This window comes from Hylobates moloch, unplaced genomic scaffold, assembly GCF_009828535.3.
Source record: "Hylobates moloch isolate HMO894 unplaced genomic scaffold, HMol_V3 SCAFFOLD_4, whole genome shotgun sequence".
Lineage (NCBI taxonomy): Eukaryota > Metazoa > Chordata > Mammalia > Primates > Hylobatidae > Hylobates > Hylobates moloch.
Genome location: NW_026652279.1, coordinates 97,019,554 through 97,039,853, shown reverse-complemented (window position 1 = coordinate 97,039,853; position 20,300 = coordinate 97,019,554). Strand labels below are relative to the sequence as shown.

The 20,300-nt window shown below is 41.1% G+C and overlaps 1 protein-coding gene across 1 annotated transcript in view; it reads left to right on the top strand.

Moving 5' to 3' along the window:
• Positions 1–452: 452 nt before the first annotated feature.
• Positions 453–20,300, top strand: part of TNFRSF19 (TNF receptor superfamily member 19) — a 93,069-nt gene continuing 73,221 nt past the window's right edge. Inside the window, exons 1-3 of the mRNA XM_032150657.2 lie at positions 453–570; positions 11,151–11,253; positions 14,469–14,579. Of these exons, the coding sequence (XP_032006548.1) occupies positions 11,185–11,253; positions 14,469–14,579 (180 nt within the window). The 5' untranslated portion in view covers positions 453–570; positions 11,151–11,184. The remainder of the gene's footprint in view (positions 571–11,150; positions 11,254–14,468; positions 14,580–20,300) is intronic.

Genomic DNA, 20,300 nt, shown 5'->3' with positions numbered 1-20,300 from the left:
CGAGTCCCTGCCGGCTGGGGAGCCGAGGTCTGCTACCTCCGCCGATCTGAGCTCAGGCGCAGCAGCGCAGACCTGGCCGCCGTATCCCCTCCGGGTGGGATGCGGACCCACGCGGGAAAGGCTGAAAGGTGGGGAACACCCGGGCGGAAAGGAAGCCTCCCTCTCTGCTCTGAAGGAAAGTCACCCAACACAGCCATGTTCTTGGTGGTCTCCGGTCCCCCATCCCCAAGCCCCCAATCAGCCTCACACTCATCCGCTTCAGTAGCCGCGACGCAGTGGGGGATGGGGGCGGGGCTCTGGATGGGGGCGGAGCCACGGCGAGGTCTGCGGTGAGGGCGGGGCCCGGGTGGGCGGTGCCTTGGGCGGGGCTGCTAGTGGGCGGGGCTCCGGGGTGGCGGCCGTTGCCGGGCTACGGGAGAGCGCGGAGCCCTGCGCGGGGAGGTGCAGGGCGTGCACGCTGGACTGGACCCCCATGCAACCCCGCGCCCTGCGCCTTAACCAGGACGACTCCGCGCGCCCCTGAGCCGCGGGCTCCGGCCCGGACCTGCAGCCTCCCAGGTGGCTGGGAAGGTAGGTGCGTCGCTGTCCCGGGCGCGCGGCGTCCCGCGAGGTCTTCAGCCCTCGCTCTGGTGGATCCCCGCTGGGTGGGATCCGGGAGAGGAGGCGGCCGCCCGAGGGAGGGAGGAGCGCAGGCGGGGGCTGCTCACGGGCGGAGTACTGCGCGGCGAAAGGAACCCCCGGAGGGGCTGACCGGGTCCCGGGACCGTGACAGGCGGCAAGGCGGTGGGAGGGGAGCGTGTGAATTCACGCCGGGTCCCCGCGGGCGGTGCGAGCGACGCGACCTGGACTCCTATCCGGGATATTGTAAATAGATTTGCTTGTGAAGCTCACGACTGGGAGCCTGTCACTCTGCCCAAGCCCGACCCGGCCCCGGCGCCCGCCCGCGTCCTGCGGAGGTCCCCTGAGCCAGAGCGCGGCTGCAGGCGTCTCGGGGCCGCATCCCGGGCCAGCGCCGGCGGCGGGAGAGCGTTGTCTGTGAGCGGCCCAGGGTATATTCCTTCTGTGGGAAAGAGTTCCTTAGAGTTCAGCAGGAATTATTAGTGTATTGATGAGTAGAGCCTGTGATAGATTTAGAGAGTGAGAAAGCCAGCTCTTACAATAATGCGTGTAATGCCATCTCATGGAACAGAAATTTGGCTGATACACTCCTGGAGATCAAGTTTGGCGGATCAAAATTCTGTGACCTGTTTTGACGGTAGTGCACCAGTCATCCAGTCTCCGTTCACTATTGTAAGAAATCCATGTCATTTTTTTGCATTTTAATAAAGGACTCAATTTGCATACAAAATCATCACCTTTGTTCAGTGTTTCTTTTAACTGAAACAGTTTAACCCAAGATATGTATGAAGACGTAGTTTTTACTCCGATGACAGTTTCTTTGACTACAAAAGAAAACAATTTCTTTATGTAAACAGGAAACGGTTATTGTTAAACATACCTCACGCAAACGATATTTCTTAGTGTTGTCATTTCATGATCAGATATTAGATGCAAAAGGGAGGATTACATTGCGTTACTTAAGGATTTACTCAGTACGTTTTCTGTGGTGCAGTTTCACCTTAGGCGTTTTTGCCAACACTGCTTTCAGGTAGTCTTAAAAATTCCAGGCAGTGCTTATTATCTAATTGAAAGGTATAGAACTGGAGGGGTGAGAATTGAGTCCTAGTGTGGAAGACAATTTTTGACATTCACAGAGATGTGAGTACTTAAAAAGAAAGCTTCTTTGCATAACATTTATCAAATTGTTCTGAAAGTAAAACAAAACATAGAAATGCATTTTCATTTGGAAAATATAGCCTTGGCATCAATGCATGAAGCATTATCATGAACTCTGTTCTTTACTTTTTAATCTATGAAAATGTCTTACCACACCTACTTTATTACCAAAGCCACATGGCTTTATTGACTTTAGGAAACTTTTTTCCATAGTAAGTGCTAACTCTGAGAGATGGTGTTAGTATTTTCAGAACAATCATGAAAGTTATTTGTTTCTTTGGCCGAGTGTGTCTTACAACTCTGAGTCCAGGCTGGATCTTGAATATGCAGTTATGGACACATGAAGAGCATTATGCACTGGAAATTGCAATGTTGATGTGCCTTTTCTTTTTTTTCTTCTTTTTTTTTTTTTTTTTTTTTGACACGGAGTCTCGCTCTGTCACCCAGGCTGGAGTGCAGTGGCGCTCTGCTCACTGCAAGCTCCACTTCCCGGGTTCACACCATTTTCCCGCCTCAGCCTCCTGAGTAGCTGGGACTACAGGCGTCCGCTACCACACCCGGCTAATTTTTTGTATTTTTAGTAGAGACGGGATTTCACCGTGTTAGCCAGGATGGTCTCGATCTCCTGACCGCATGATCCGCGTGCCTCGGCCTCCCAAAGTGGCTCCCAAAATACAGGCGTGAGCCAGCACTCCTGGCTGTCGATGTGCCTTTTCTATCCAGAAGGCTGAATAAGGAACATTGCTCACTGTAAAAGAGATTTTTTAAAAGCACAGAACATTTTTTTTAACTTCAGATGATAATAGGCTTTTTACATATATTTTATAGTGGAAAATGGATTGCGACATGTAATGTCACATGCTGTCTTTAATGTATTAATTTCCTAGTCATAGCTCTGTTACATGAATTTAGGGCATGTTGGGGACTTTTTAAACATAAGTAAGGAATTCTGCTAACATTCATAAAAAGAATTTGAGTCTTTTTTTTCACCTATTGCAATCTCTGAACCTATGCTTAACTCAATCCCCTGTGGCCAATTCTACCCCTCAAAAATTAACACGATTCAAACAAAAACTCCAGGCATCTTTAGTACGTGAAAAAAGCCAAAGCCCTTTTAAAACTGATGAATCAACATTTAAAGTCAAGCATTAAAAAGTCTGGAAAAGGCCAACATGTTCTATTTGTGTTGACTACAGATTGAATATGAATGCCCACTTGAATAAAACACACCCCCAGTAAATACATTGACAGCTGCCTATGTGATAAAAGAGCCAGGGAACAGTTAAACAGTTAAATATATTTGTCTTGTGGCAGCTGATTATTAAATATTCACAGGGTTGGCCGGGCGTGGTGGCTCATGCCTGTAATCCCAGCACTTTGGGAGGCCGAGGCGGGCGGATCAGGAGGTCAGGAGATCAAGACCATCCTGGCTAACATGGTGAAACCGCGTCCCTACTACAAATACAAAAAAATTAGCCAGGTGTGGTGGCGGGCACCTGTAGTCCCAGCTGCTCGGGAGGCTGAGGCAAGAGAATGGGTGAACCCAGGAGGCGGGGCTTGCAGTGAGCCAAGATTGCGCCACTGCACTCCAGCCTGGGCGACAGTGCGAGGCTCCGTCTCAAAAAATAAATAAATAAATAAATAAATAAGTAATAAAGATTTGGGATGATGCATATGTGAATTACCCTGATTTGATCATTACACATTGTATACATATATTAAAATATCACTGTCTCCGATAAATATTACAATTATTACATGTCAACTGAAATTCAACAAAACTAACACCCTTAGTGAGATTGATTGGCATATAGTAAGTGGCATATATTTAAATTTATAATTAGGTAAGTTTTGACATACTGTGAAACTGCCAACACAATCCTGATGGTGAACACATAAAACACACCCTAAAGTTTCCTTACAACTCGTTGTAATCCCTTTCTTCCATATTTCCTTGCCTTCTTCAAGCCCCTGACAACCTCTGATCTGCTTTGTCATTATGTATTAGTTTGCATTTTCTAGAATTTCATATAAATGTAATCGTACAGTATGTCATTCTGGGAGGAGGGGTCTGGCTTCTTTCACTCACAATAATTATTTTGAGATTCATCCACATTATTACAGGTATCAAAAGTTAAATCATTTTTATTGCTGACTAGTATTCCATTGCATGCACCATAACTTGTTTATTTCTTGACTAGTTTATGGACACATGGTTGTTTTCAGTTTTTAGCTATTATATATAAAACTGCTGTGAACATTCATGTGCAACTTTTTGTACGAAAGTTTACTTTCCAAAATACTGGGAGAAGAATGTCTAGGTGATATTAAAGGTGTATGCTTAACATTTTAAGAAATGTCCAAATTGTTTTCCAAAGTGGTTTTTACACTTTCATTTCTAGTAACAGTGTATGAGAGTTCGAATGCTCCAAATCTTCACCAACAATGGTGTGACCAGATGTTGTATTTTAGACATTCAAATAAGTAGGCCGTAATAGTTCATTGTGGATTTAATTTTCATCACTCCAGTGGCTAAAAATGTTGGACCAAAAAAAAAAAATGATAAAGTAACCCTCTAGGTGAAGAAAAAGAAAATTAAAGTGGGTATGAACATAATTTTTTTTTCATGATTTAGTGATTGAGTAGTGAGTTTTTGGTATTTTATGTGTCTAAAATGTTTACATTTAAAAGTAAGATGTTTAAACAGTTATGGGTTATCTTCTGGTCCACATGTCACATAATATGTACCTTTATTTACCTTTTAAACTGAAGTTTTAAAACCTGGGTTTTAAAAAGGGAACAACTACCCGTCAGCAATTACAGAAGACAAAGGAACTTGTGTATCTGAAGACTGAATGTTATTTAACAGCTCTTTGGTCAGCTTGGATTGGTCACATATGTGGAAACTGGGACATAATAGGGGCTACTTACACTGGAGAAGAACACTACAAATGGTGTAAAGAGTAGTTTTGGAATCTATCCAGACTTCCTTCTAAAATAAAAATTTAAACAGCTGTGTTTGAGAGATGGGTATGCACACTTCTTGTAAGAAAGAATGTGTAGATGTTTGAGGTCCCCTTAGTCCCTGATGCTACCGTTGTGCCATTTGCATTTCAGGGTAGAGAAACATTCATAAATTTTGGGAAAAGCACATTAGTTACAATATGCTTGTTGACTGAACATTTTGAGAATTCTGACAGTGATTTTCCTAACACAAAGATGATAAAATGTACAACTTAGAGAAATAAAAAGAATTAGTGTCAGAAAACCCCGCACTAGGTTATTTTTGTTGTTGTTGTTTTTATTTTTATGTATTTTTTCTTTATATCCATAGGGTTTTGGGGAACAGGTGGTATTTGGTTGCATGAGTAAATTTCTTAGCGGTGATGTGTGAGATTTTGGTGCACCCATCACCTGAACAGTATATGCTGAACCCGATTTGTAGCCTTTTATCCCTCACCCCCCTCCACCCTTTCCCCACAAGTCCCCAAAGTCCATTGTATCATTTTTATGCCTTTGCATCCTCATAGCTTAGCTCCCACTTATGAGTAAGAACATACGATATTTGGTTTTCCATTCCTGAGTTACTTCACTTTGAATAATAGTCTCCAATCCCATCCAGGTTGCTGTGAATGCCATTAATTCATTCCTTTTTATGGATGAATAGTATTCCATCATCTATATATACCACAGTTTTTTTAGCCACTCGTTGATTTATGGGCATTTGGGCTGGTTACATATTTTTGAAACTACGAATTGTGCTGCTATAAACATGCGTGTGCAAGTATCTCTTTTGCATAATGACTTCTTTTCTCCTGGGTAGATACCCAGTAATGAGATTGCTGGATCTAGGTTAAGTTTTATTAAAAAAAAAAAAAAAATTAGCCTAATAGAGGCCTTACTGTTTTGAACTTTGGGAGAATTGGAGATACTGTATTTGGCAGCAGAAAATTTTTAAGCTTTTAGGGTTTTTAGTAGAAAATACCTTATAATTTGAAAAAGAGAAACCATTCTGATTTCCCAGCCAATAACAATATGTATATTCTAATCACAGCACACCTTTGTGAGTTCCTAGGCTACAAAGAGGTCTGCCAACTCTACTATGTAAGAAGAATGATTTTCAGAATATAGTGAGATTGAAGGCTAAGATACAGAATAGCTAGAAGCCGGGGGTTATTGTTTTGTTTGGAAATAGCATTACTCTAAATTTCTAATTAATGTTTTATTCTCTTTGCATGTGGGACTGGTAGTATTTCTAAGTCATTTGTGATTATGTTGTGCCATTAAAATGTCAAAGGCTGTATTTATAGCATTGGCTTTATTTCAATGCTGATTTATAAATTGTAAAACTGCCAGTTTAATATCAACTTTTAAAAATGTTTCATCTTATTACATATTAGAAAAATGTATGGGTTGAATATAGCTTCATTACATAGTGTGAATACAGTTTTTTAGATGAAAACTGTTACTAATTGCATGCACTGCATCTGTTTGATAATAAATAGCTTTCAAGAGATAGGAAAAAAAGAAAATTAAATAATTTATTCTGAAAAAAAGAGTATCCAGATTATTAGAATTATTACAAAGCACATATGTTTTGGTCATTTACACCATCAAAAATATAGATGATTCTCAGACAGGCTACTGATTATAGTGTAATTTTCTTTCTAATTATCACCATTCTTCCTCTTTAGTGATTCTTGTCTATATTAGAGCACTACCTTCAAGAAATGGGGTTCTGACCTGGATTTGTTCTACTACAGTGACTTGCATTTCAACCTCAGGTTATATTTGCTCATATTTTTCCACATATACTATTTTCTCCCTTAGAACTCTGAGAAGTAAACTGTTATCCCTAGTTAATGAATTTCTCTCTCGATTTAGCATGCATTGGGCACATATTGTGAGTTACAGTTCTATAGTGAAATCACAACTCTTGTCATTAAGCCCTCAAACCTTATTTGATTGGTGGTCAACTCCAGTGGCTGGGTTGGTGATAAAATGAGGGAAGGGAGCCCAATGTGACAGTGGGGAGTGGTGGAGACTAGTGCATTAAAGGATATGTCTTCCCATGTAAGGGACAACTGATCATTAGCTCTAGCTCATATTGCCTTGATGCGGGACTCAGGGCTGTCAGACCGTCTAATCTTTTAAGAACATTTTTCATTTTTAATATTGAAAGCAAATTTTAAAGATTAAGTGCTGCAATGACTAAAGAAAATAAATGTAGCCGGGCGTGGTGGCTCATGCCTGTAATCCCAGCACTTTGGGAGGCCAAGGCGGGCGGATCACGAGGTCAGGAGATCAAGACCATGGCGAAACCCCATCTCTACTAAAAATACAAAAAAATTAGCCAGGCACGGTGGCAGGCACCTGTAGTCCCAGCTACTCGGGAGGCTGAGGTAGGAGAATGGCGTGAACCCGGGAGGCGGAGCTTGCAGTGAGCTAAGATCACGCCATTGCACTCCAGCCTGGGCGACAGAGCAAGACTCCGTCTCAAAAAAAAAAAAAAAAGAAAAGAAATGTTGACCAGATGCAACAAAAAGGCTAGAAAGAGAGAAAAGTAACCAGGTAATTATGCAGTGAGTGGAAGTCCAGGGTGCTGTGGAAGCAGAAAGAAGAGAAACTGTTGCAGATTTAAGGGGATTCCAGAAGATCTGTGACAGGCTGGGGGCAGGCATTGTAGAGGAAAGGACAGTTGAGGGACCTGCTGGTGGAAGCAGTCACTGTGGTTTGAGATCCAGGGGTCCGCCCAGCCAATCAGAGATGAAGCCTGGAGCTGCTCTTCCCCGGCAGTGCTCCTCTGTCTCTGCGTGGTGACACGCTAGCACAGGTGTTCATGATTTTGGGCAAGAAGGCACAAGGGGTGTGCATTATAACACCTATTGGATTTATCTTAGAGGGAGGCCAATTAGGACACATCCGTGTTAGTTACCATTCACTCAAATGAGCAGGCTGAGCAGCTTTGAGAAGCAGCCACTCTGTGTGCAGCTGAACAGCATGTTTCCCCACTCTGCACTTGGGGTTTGTGTCCCTTCTTCTTTGCATGCTCCTGATACTGCCAAGCTGCGTATCGTTGTTGAATAGCAGATAGTGAGGCCAACATTTCATGCTTGTGGAATACAGTAAACCAGGCATCATTAGCCTTCTCCCTAGTGCTTATGTGGGGCCAGTTTCTCTGTACATGTCCTCCAAGAAATGCATGCTAGACTGTTACAGATGCTGTGGAGACTGGAGGTTTTGGCAAACTATAAAAACCCCAGCAGCCAGACCCATGGTACATAATCTCAGTTATTTGTATGGCTTGTGCTTGCTAAATCATCCCCAAATAAATAGAACACTGAGGCATATAAAAGCATTTTTCTATCTTTGGGCCAGAACTTGAATGTCCAGAATTTAAAAATAATTTTAATAAATAACCTTTTGATTGCCTTATTTTTATTTTAAATATTATTACTTAAACGCTTAAGCTATTTCATTAAATTTTCCTTCTTTTTATGAATGCCAAAGAATTTCATAAGGAATTTCATTCCACTCCAGGAAATTCAAGGTCACACTTATAACCCTCCACCAGCTAAATTGTTTATTTCTAAAATACTCCTAGGCCAGGCTATGTCAAAAGGTGTTTTGGAGATCACTACCTTGGCCAAGCTGTGAGCTCCCTTGAAGGAACAAGTTGTGTCTTCTAGCCTAGTCCTGCCTCCTTTCAGGCACCTAATGACCGTTTAACTAATGTTTGTTGAATAAATAAATACATGATTAAATGTATTACTGCATTATGTGTCTCTCATCAGTTTTGTTGAGGTAGCCCTGCTGTCCCGAATGGCAGGAGTCATTGGATGCTGGTGATGGGTTAGGACACAACCCTAGGTCAGCATGGCGGGATGCTGAGGAGCCCTGTTGTGGAGTTACCAGGCATGAACTGGATTTGATTTCCACTGGTTCTAGTATTTGTTTCCTTTGACCTTCAGTTTTCTCTTCCATCATATGGGAATAAATGTCTCCTTTAAAGTGTGGTAGAAAGGAAAAAAAGCTATCCTTTTTTAAAGCATTAGCAAAATACTCAACATTATAAATGCTTGGTTCAAACTCTTAGTGGATTCTTAGTCTTCAGATGCCTTCTGCAGGCTCCTGGGTCCCGATGGCTAGAAAGCTGCTGCCACTTGACTGCGGCCGCCTAGATGCCTCCTATTTGTCCGATGGATTACAGTCTTCAAGGACTGTCACATCCTAAGGGATCACTTGATTCTCAGTAATAATGTCATTAACATGAAGGACAATAGTAGTTGCTAACACTTCTATAGCACTTATCATGTGCCAGAAACGGTTTACATCAGCTAATTCTCCTGAAAGTGCTTTACAGCTGTGAAACTCATTCCTCACAGCAATTTCAGGAGGTAGGTACTATCATTCTGCCCCATTTAGAGATGAGGAAACTGAGACTCAGGGTTAAGTAACTTATCCCAGGTTGCACAGCTCATAAGTGGTGGTCTCAATAACAACAGCAGCAGTAACAGCATCAGCAACTGCTCTGGGCGCTGGGCTCAGCACTTTGTGTTAGCCCAGTTAGTCGTCACAATGCCCCTGTGAGATGGGTTCTATTTTTGTCTCCTTATGGATGTGTAGCATCAAAGTGACAATGTTAAGAAATGCTTCACAATTTGTCTGCCTTTTTCAGTAGTTAGTGTAGCATCCCACTAGACGATTCTATCCAAACTAATTGCTCGAATATAGTATGTGCTGATTGACTTGTCAATTTCTTTGTCTCATATTTTGTGTAAATGCTTTGGCATTATACCTGTTTTTTCTTATTAGTTTTAATTCCACCTAAATTGCACACTTTTTACTTTTAGAACTTAATACATTTTTAAAAATTTAAGATCGTATCGTGAAAGAAATAACCTGAAGCATGTGCTTCAAAGAATGTGATTTTTATCTTCTCACCCTAACCCTGTGTCTACACAAGCAGTAAGTTGCATGGTTGGGTAATTGCTGGATGATTTTGAGATATGCCAGCAGGAAAAAAAGTTATGACCAAGTAGCTGGAAAAGTGAAAAAAGCTGTTTGAATTCACTTCACATGGGTCATTCACTCAACAAAGCTAAATGATTTTTCATTGCCCTGGCAATGTGACCTGCCCAGGCAGTGGACGTGGTTCGTCTGGGTTCAGCCACTTCCGGGGTAACCGTCGCTCACCCTTGATAGCTGCTCAGCCTGCAGCGGAGGCAGCTCTGCCCCCTCTGCCTCCTTTGTTGTTGTTGTTGTTTTTCTTGAGCTCTTTGCCCATGGTTCTGGTTCTGTGCTCTGGTTTCTTTCTAAGTCAGATGATCCACTTGGGATCTGTTAGGTTTGGAAACTTCAACTTTAAAGGAAACCGAACTGCTGTTTCTCTACCTCATGGAGCAGCCAGATGAGGCTTCGCTTTTTCTTTTTGATCTCTTCTCTGGACATGTGTGGATCTGTAAAAAACAGCCAGATTTGGTTCTACATTTTAGATCATTCCTGGTTAAGATAAAGAGGCTTGGTTTATCTTTTATTGAAATGTTAGGTTAGTGCCTGTGATTTCATCACTCATCAATGACTTTTAGATGTTTTAAGATGAATGCTTATTTTTCTGCCATACATACTTTGCACTATTCTGGTTTGGGAAAGAATTCATAAATGCGAAATGTTATCTGTCTGCTTCTTAGCGAAAACGAAGTTGTCAAGATACAAGCCTAGCGTCTTCATTTAATAGCACATTGTCTGTCAGGGCGTATGTGACACAGTAGCTGTAGAAAAAGATGCTCCACCTGGGTTTGCATCCAGCTGTGCCTCTTACTAGCAATGTGACCTTGGGCAGGTCACTTAGCCCTCTCCGAGTCTGTTTCCCCATCACTAAAATGGGAATAATGATAGAATCTACCTTCTAGAGTAGTTGTGAGGATTAAGTGAGTTAGCATGCTGAAAATAGTACCTGGCACATACTTGTTATTTTATCACTATCATTACCCTGTTGGCATTGTCTAAACCCATATAAATGGGAGGTTTATATAGTCACTGTTTGCATAGAATTTCATGCTGAGTGAAGTAGATTGGCTGCTGTAGAGACACGGGTAGAAAATATCAATAAAGGCAGGTATAGCCTGGGAACTCAGAGCCTGTAAGAGTTTTGCATATAATGTATAGGTAAACAGAGCTTCAATTCTCATAATATGAGTTATAAAAGAATTACATATTTGTCTTTTTTCTTTTTTAAAGGTGGTTGCTTTTAAAACACAAATAATATTTATTACCTAGTCTATATAGTAAGTGGTAAATATTATATAGTAAACAAAGCACAGTCACTGATGTTTTTAATATTAACTGCATCTTCCTTTCTATCTTTTATTTAGAACTCTCCAACAATAAATACATTTGATAAGAAAGATGGCTTTAAAAGTGCTACTAGAACAAGAGAAAACGTTTTTCACTCTTTTAGTATTACTAGGCTATTTGGTAAGTAAACTCCTTTTTTCTTTCATAAGAATGTGGTGAAAGAATTCATGTACTAATAAGTAGTAGGAGTACCAAAATCATTTTATTTTTTATTTTTTTTTGAGACAGAGTCTTGCTCTTTTGTCCAGGCTGGAGTGCAGTGGTGCAGTCTTGGCTCACTGTAACCTCTGCCTCCCAGGTTCAAACGATTCTCCTGCCTCAGCCTCCCGAGTCACTGGGATTACAGGCACCCACCACCACTCCCAGCTAATTTTTGTATTTTTAGTAGAGATGGGGTTTCACCATGTTGTCCAGGCTGGTCTCGAATTCCTGACCTCAGGTGATCCTCCTGCTTCGGCCTCCCAAAGTGCTGGGATTAACAGGCGTGAACCACCATGCCCGGCCCAAAATTATTTTCTATTTCTGATCCAATATTATGTTTTTATCTCTTTCAAATGGCATTTTATTATTTTCGCATGTAATTAATAAGTGAAAGATTGCTGCTCATTCATGATATTTGTAACAATTGTTGAAATTATCTTATTTAAATGTAGGTGAAGTCATAAAATTGCAGTGTTACTTGTGGCATTATGAGGATGACACTATTTTGCCTTTATAGGCATGTATCTCTTGTAACATATTCTAGAAGCTAAAAGACCATACATTCTAATTTGGAGCCCATGACCTACACAGTTTATGAATAATTTAGAATAGATTTTTAAAAGTTATTATTGTATATAGTTGTTTATATTCTTCTTGGTTCCAAAAAGCATGAAACACAGACGGAAAATTTTAATATTTGAAAGTTTGACAAGAGATTTATGAACGTGTTCAAAAGAACAAAATTTATTTAATCTAGAGATAAAATAATGATCAACAGATATATAAAGAAAGATTTACACTGAAGACAGTATGCAAAGTTTTCTTGAAAGACAAAGTTAGGCTGGATGCTGTGGCTCATGCTTGTAATCCCAGCACTTTGGGAGGCCGAGGCAGGTGGATCATTTGAGGTGAGGAGTTCAATACCAGCTTGGCCAACATGGTGAGACCTCATCGTTACTAAAAATACAAAAATTACCTGGGCGTGGTGGTGCGCACCTGTAATCCTAGCTACTTGGGAGGCTGAGGTAGGAGAATCGCTTGAACATGGGAGGCGGAGGTTGCAGTGAGCTGAGATCATGCCACTGCACGCTAGCCTGGGCAACAGAGCGAGACTTTGTCTCAGAAATAAATAAATAGATAAATAAAAATAAAAAAATAAAGACAAAATGGGATTCAGGTGAATGTAGGAGAGCTTCCCTGCTGTAATTGGAGGCTGTTAAACATTGAATAATGGTCTAAGAGGAAGATTGTGTAATTTCTTTCTCTTTACAGTCTCTCTCTGGTGGAAGGGAAGCTCCTACCCCTTATAAATAAGTAAACTCCTCCAAGATTGGGAGTTGAGGAGGACTTGAGGCAAGAATCTTTATAGCCTTAAAAAATTTTCTTTCTTTTTTTTTTTTTTTTTTGAGACAAAGTCTTGCTTTGTCACCAGGCTGGAGTGCAGTGGTGCAATCTTGGCTCACTGCAACCTCCGCTTCCTGGGTTCAAGTGATTCTCCTGCCTCAGCCCTTGCAAGTAGCTGGGACTACAGGTGCACACCACCACACCTAGCTAATTTTTGTATTTTTAATAGAGACAAGGTTTCACCATGTTGGCCAAGATGGTCTCAATCTCTTGACCTCATGATCTGCCCACCTTGGCCTCCCAAGGTGCTAGGATTACAGGCCTCAGCCACTGTGCCTGTCTGCCTCAAAGAATTTTCTAGTCTCAAACCTCACCTTGAATTCTTCCTCCTGCTTGCCCTAGGTGTTAAACCTTTGACCTTAAAGAGGTTGTTAGATATCTTCACAGATATTCCTGCTTCAAGGTGGAGGAGGTTTGTACAGAATTATATGCATCAAAAACAATATCCTGTGCTCAACTGTGTGGTAAGCATTAGACAGAACAGCAGGGTCTGTTGCCCCAGTTCCTCCTAAGATTTTCAGCTTTTTTATTATTTTTTATTATTTTATTTATTATTATTATTTATTATTATTATTATTATTATTTTAATTTTATTATTAAGGAAAACAGAACTGCATCAGTAGCACTATTCAGGGCATTCTTGCTTAGGATAAGAGGTTGGACCAAACGTCTTCACCAGTTCTGTGATGCTGCTAATACCAACATTACTCATGAAATACTGTCCGTTAAGCAGATAAACATATTTTTCTAGGATGATATCATACAAGAAGAACTTGTTGTTTTCAGAAAAAATAAGAGAGAAAAGCTATATTTTGGAAAATGGCAAATAACCTTTGTTTTTGCCTAAGTATAAATTTTCCATTTAAGTCCTATTCTGTGAACCAAAGCATACTGTTAGGTCCCAGGCAGTGGCTCAGTGTTAATCAGTAAAGGCATAAGCTCAGATTTTGATGGCACTTCTACTTCGAAGAGTCCCGAGAGTTGGGCCACTACTGCCATTTTTATCATCATCACCAAGAATTTTACTGGTGTCCTGATTCTTAGAAATTATTATTTGAAAGACAGCCTCTAAGGAAATGTAGTTCAGTTGAAAAGGGTTGAAACTTCCCCATCAAAACCACAAGGCAGATAAGTCTAAACGATAATTGCAAAGTTCTTGTGGCTATACTCTTGTGGCTACACTAATTATTCAATTTATTTAATTCATTATACTTGAATATGTTTATATATACTTGAATATAAGTATATATATACTTGAATATGTGTATATTTCTTGGATTAAAAATTTTTTTAATTCAGATTTTTTTCTGGTAGCAAAAGGACCTTGGGTCATATCAAAGAAAGTCAAAGACATCAAACAAAGTCATACCTGTTTTTTTTTAAGTCTCTTCTTACTTAGAGAAGAGAACAGCTCCTAAGTCATATCGTATCTTGAGTCCCAGAAGGGTATCTGAGGAGGATAGCAGTTAATTCCAAGAAAATGGGATACCCTGTTTAGAGAATCAATGAGTAGTCTCTGGAATACAGAGAAGAATTTGGCTTATTGATGTAGTTGTTCCACTGACTTATTCAGAAAGTGTGTTTTCTTCCTAATGTGAACATTGAATTGACTTGAACTGATATTTACATTCAGTGATTATGTGACTAATATTGAAAATATTGTTCCTTTCTTGCAAAAAAATATGTTTAACATACTTTAAGATAACATTTTGTTAAATTTTTTTTTTCAGTCATGTAAAGTGACTTGTGAAACTGGAGACTGTAGACAACAAGAATTCAGGGATTGGTCTGGAAATTGTGTTCCGTGCAACCAGTGTGGGCCAGGGATGGAGTTGTCTAAGGTATATTGGATACATGGCAAAGTTGTATATCTGTGTTTGTAAAATGCATCCTTCTTAACTAAATTCTTTGAGTTAATTATTAATGAAGCTGTGGATACCATGACGGAATTATTGGATCATTATGTCACTTTAGCCAAATATCATACAATTCCCTTTTTAATACTTTTGATTCATGTGTCTTACTGAGATAAATAGGTTCTCAAACCCAGAATTCAACAGACGTCATTGTTTTATATAATTTAAGATTTGTAGTGTTTCACTAAAACAATAAAAATTTTAAGGTGAATTTGCATTAATCAATAACAACCGAAATTCCATTGAAGATTTAAAACTAAAGCATTGTGGGGTGCCTAGCAAGATGGCCAAATAGGAACAACTCTGATCTGCAGTTCCCAGCGAGATCAATGCAGAAGGCAAGTGTTTTCTGCATTTCCAACTGAGGTACCCAGCTCATCTCATTGGGACTGGTTAGACAGTGGGTGCAGCCCATGGAGGGTGAGCCAAAACAGGATGGGATGTCACTTCACCTGGGAAGTGCAAGGGGTCCAGGTACTCCTTCCCCTTGCCAAGGGAAGCCTTGAGGGACTGTGCCATGAGTAATGGTGCACTCCAACCCGGATACTACACTTTTCCCATCGTCTGTGCAACCCACAGACCAGGAGATTCCCTTAGGTGCCTACACCACTGGGGCCCTGGGTTTTAAGCACAAAACTGGGCGGCCATTTGGGCAGACACTGAGCTAGCTGCAGGAGTTTTTTTTTTCATATCCTAGTGGCGTCTGGAATGCCAGCAAGACAGAACCATTCACTCCCCTGGAAAAGGGGATGAAGCCAGGGAGACAAATTGTGTAGCTCAGCAGATCCCACCCCCACGGAGCCCAGCAAGCTAAGATCTACTGGCTTGAAATTCTCACTGCCAGCACAGCAGTCTGAAGTCCACCTGGGACACTCAAGCTTGGTGAGGGGAGGGGCATCTGCCATTACTGAGGACTGAGTAGGTGGTTTTCCCCTCACAGTGTAAACAAAGCCACCTGGAAGTTCAAACTGGGTGGAGCCCACCACAGCTCGGTAAAGCCACTGTAGCCAGACTGCCTTTCTAGATTCCTCCTCTCTGGGGAGGGCATCTCTGAAAGAAAGGCAGCAGCCCCAGTGAGGGGCTTTATAGATAAAACTCTCATCTCCCTGGAACAGAGCACCTCAGGGAAGGGGTGGCTGTGGGTGCAGCTTCAGCAGACTTAAATGTTCCTGCCTGCCAGCTCTGAAGACAGCAGCAGATCTCCCAGCAAAGCACTTGAGCTCTGCTAAGGGACAGACTGCCTCCTCAAGTGGGTCGCTGACCCCCAAGCCTCCTGACTGGGAGACACCTCCCAGCAGGGGTCGACAGACACCTCATACAGGAGATCTCCGCTTGGCATCGGGCAGGTGCCCCTCTGGGATGAAACTTCCAGAGGAAGAAACAGGCAGCAATCTTTGCTGTTCTGCAGCCTCCGCTGGTGATATCCAGGCAAACGGGGGCTGGAGTGGACCTCCAACCAACTCCAGCAGACCTGAAGCAAAGGGCCTGACTGTTAGAAGGAAAACTAACAAACAGAAAGGAATAGCATCAACATCAACAAAAAGGACTTCTACATGAAAACCCCATCCGAAGGTCACCAACATCAAAGACCAAAGGTAGATAAATCCACAAAGATGAGGAAAAACCAGTGCAAAAAGGCTGAAAATTCCAAAAACCAGAACGCCTCTTCTCCTCCAAAGGATCACAACTCCTTGCCAGCAAGAGAACAAAACTGGCAGAGAATGAGTTTGACAAATTGACAGAAGTAGGCTTCAGAAAGTGGGTAATAACAAACTTCACCAAGCTAAAGGAGCCTGTTCTAACCCAATGCAAGGAAGCTAAGAACCTTGAAAAAAGGTTAGAGGAATTGCTAACTAGAATAACCAGTTTAGAGAAGAACATAAATGACCTGATGGAGCTGAAAAACACAGCACAAGAACTTTGTGAAGCACACACAAGTATCAACAGCTGAATTGATCAGGCAGAAGAAAGGATATCAGAGATTGAAGATCAACTTAATGAAATAAAGCGTGAAGACAAGATTAGAGAAAAAAGAATGAAAAGGAACAAACAAAGCCTGCAAGAAATATGAGACTATGTGAAAAGACCAAACCTACATTTTATTGGTGTCCCTGAAAGTGACGGGGAGAATGGAACCAAGTTGGAAAACACTCTTCAGGATATTATCCAGGAGAACTTCCCCAACCTAGCAAGACAGGATGACATTCAAATTCAACAAATACAGAGAACATCACAAAGATACTCCTCGAGAAGAGCAACTCCAAGACACGTAATCTTCAGATTCACAAAAGTTGAAATAAAGGAAAAAATGTTAAGGGCAGCCAGAGAGAAAGGTCAGGTTACCCACAAAGGGAAGCCCATCGGACTAACAGTGGATATCTCTGCAGAAACCCTACAAGCCAGAAGAGGGTGGGGGCCAGTATTCAACATTCTTTTTTTTTTTTTTTTGAGTTGGAGTCTCACTCTGTCACCCAGGCTGGAGTGCAGTGGCACGACCTCAGCTCACTGCAAGCTCCGCCTGCTGGGTTCACGCCATTCTCCTGCCTCAGCCTCCCGAGTAGCTGGGACTACAGGCGCCTGCCACCGCGCCCAGCTAATTTTTTGTATTTTTAGTAGAGACGGGGTTTCACCATGTTAGCCAGTATGGTCTCGATCTCCTGACCTCGTGATCCACCCGTCTTGGCCTCCCAAAGTGCTGGGATTACAGGCGTGAGCCACCGCACCCGGCCTCAACATTCTTAAAGAAAAGAATTTTCAACCCAGAATTTCATATCCAGCCAAACTAAGCTTCATAAGTGAAGGAGAAATAAAATCCTTTACAGACAAGCAAATGCTGAGACATTTTGTCACCACGAGGCCTGCCTTACAAGAGCTCCTGAAGGAAGCACTGAGTATGGAAAGGAGCAACCGGTACCAGGCACTACAAAAACATACCAAATTGTAAAGACCATCGACACTGTGAAGAAACTGCATCAACTAACAGGCAAAATAACCAGCTAGCATCATAATGACAGGATCAAATTCACATATAACAATATTAACCTTAAATGTAAATGGGCTAAATACACCAATTAGACTGGCAAATTGGATAAAGAGTCAAGACCTATCAGTGTGCGGGTATTCAGGAGATCCATCTCACATGCAAAGACACACATAGGCTCAAAATAAAGGGATGGAGGAATATTTACTAAGCAAATGGAAAGCAAAAAAAAGCAGGGGTTGCAATCCTAGTCTCTGATAAAAAACTTTAAACCAACAAAGATCGCAAAAGACAAGGGCATTACATAATGGTATAAGGGATCAATGCAACAAGAAGAAGGGAAGGGCTAACTATCCTAAATATATATGCACCCAATACAGGAGCACCCAGATTTACAAAGCAAGTTCTTAGAGACCTACACAAAGAGACTTGGACTCCCACACAATAATAGTGGGAACTTTAACACCCCACTGTCAATATTAGACAGATCAACGAGACAGAAAATTAACAAGGATATTCAGGACTTGAACTCAGCTCTGGACCAATTGGACCTAATAGACATCTACAGAACTCTCCACCCCAAATCAACAGAATATACATTCTTCTCAGCACCACATCGCACTTACTCTAAAATTGACCACATAATTGGAAGTAAAGCGCTCCTCAGCAAATGCAAAAGAATGGAAATCGTAACAGTCTCTCAGACCACAGTGCAATCAAATTAGAACTCAGGATTAAGAAATTCACTCAAAGCCACACAACTACGTGGAAACTGAACAACCTGCTCCTGAATGACTACTGGGTAAATAACACAATTAAGGCAGAAATAAATAAGTTATTTGAAACCAATGAGAACAAAGACACAATGTACCAGAATCTCTGGGACACATTCAAAGCAGTGTGTAGAGGGAAATTTATAGCACTAAATGCCCACAGGAGAAAGTGGAAAAGATCTAAAATTGACACCCTAACATCACAATTAAAAGAACTAGAGAAGCAAGAGCAAACAAATTCAAAAGCTAGCAGAAGACAGGAAATAACTAAGATCAGAACAGAACTGAAGGAGATAGAGACACAAAAAAACCGTTTAAAAAATCAATGAATCCAGGAGCTGGTTTTTTGAAAAGATTAACAAAATAGATAGATCACTAGCTAGACTAATAAAGAAGAAAAGAGAAAAGAATCAAGTGGAAACAATAAAAAAAATATAAAGGAGATATCACCACTGATCCCACAGAAATACAAACTACCCTCAGAGAATACTATAAACACCTCTATGCAAATAAATTAGAAAATCTAGAAGAAATTGATAAATTACTGGACACATGCACCCTCCCTAGACTAAACCAGGAAGAATTTAAATCCCTGAATAGACCAATAACAAGTTCTGAAGTTGAGGCAATAATTAATAGCCCACCAACCAAAAAAAGCCCAGGACCAGACGGATTCACAGCCGAATTCTACCGGAGGTACAAAGAGGAGCTGGTACCATTCCTTCTGAAACGATTCCAAACAATAGAAAAAGAGGGACTCCTCTCTAACTTATTTTATGAGGTCAGCATCATCCTGATATCAAAACCTGGCAGAGACACGACAAAAAAAGAAAATTTCAGGCCAATATCCCTGATGAACATCACTGCAAAAATCCTTGATAAAATACTGGCAAACCGAATCCAGCAGCACATCAAAAAGCTTATCCACCACAATCAAGTCAGCTTCATCCCTAGGATGCAAGGCTGGTTCAATATACTCAAAACAATAAATGTAATCCATCACATAAACAGAGCCAATGACAAAAACCACATGATTATCTCAGTAGATGCAGAAAAGACCTTTGATAAAATTCACCCCATCATGCTGAAAACTCTCAATAAACGAGGTATTGATTGAATGTATCTGGAAATAATAAGAGCTATTTATGACAAACCCACAGCCAATATCATAGTGAATGGGCAAAAGCTGGAAGCATTCCCATTCTCATTGAACAATGAGAACACATGGACACAGGGAGGGGAACATTACACACCAGGCCCTGTCGTGGGGTGGGTGACAAGGGGAGGGATAGCATTAGGAGAAATACCTAATGTGGATGATGGATTGATGGGTGCAGCAAACCACCATGACACATTTATACCTATGTAACAAACCTGCACGTTCTGCACATGTATCCCAGAACTTACAGTTTATATTATACCCTAAATCATTGATAACAGAAATCATGAATGCTACTACTTACTGGGACTTCTTTTTCTTAAAATGACTGTTAGCATTACTAGTCAAGAAGTAGAGCCTGCCAGTGTCTTAAATAAAGATGCTCCGAGATAGCAGGCATTTTCCAAACCATGGTTTTGAACATTCCTTTGACAGTATGTGTCTTATTATTGATCTCACCACAGTGAGTGTATGTTACTCCCAGGAGCACTTTAAATATATTCATTTCAACCACTATATGCTAAGAAACTATGTGTTAGTGTGTGTTATATCAGGACATATTTCACAGTCTTGGATGTTCTGAGGCCTGCCTTTTCTTGTGAGCACGTTCAGAGCTATACATCCATTTGCTTTATTTGCTGATCTTTTGAGGATGTTACTAGTTGTGGAGAAGTGATGTATTGTTTTGTTTTAAATAAAACATCAAAGCCTTTCTGTTAGAAAAGGAACAATAG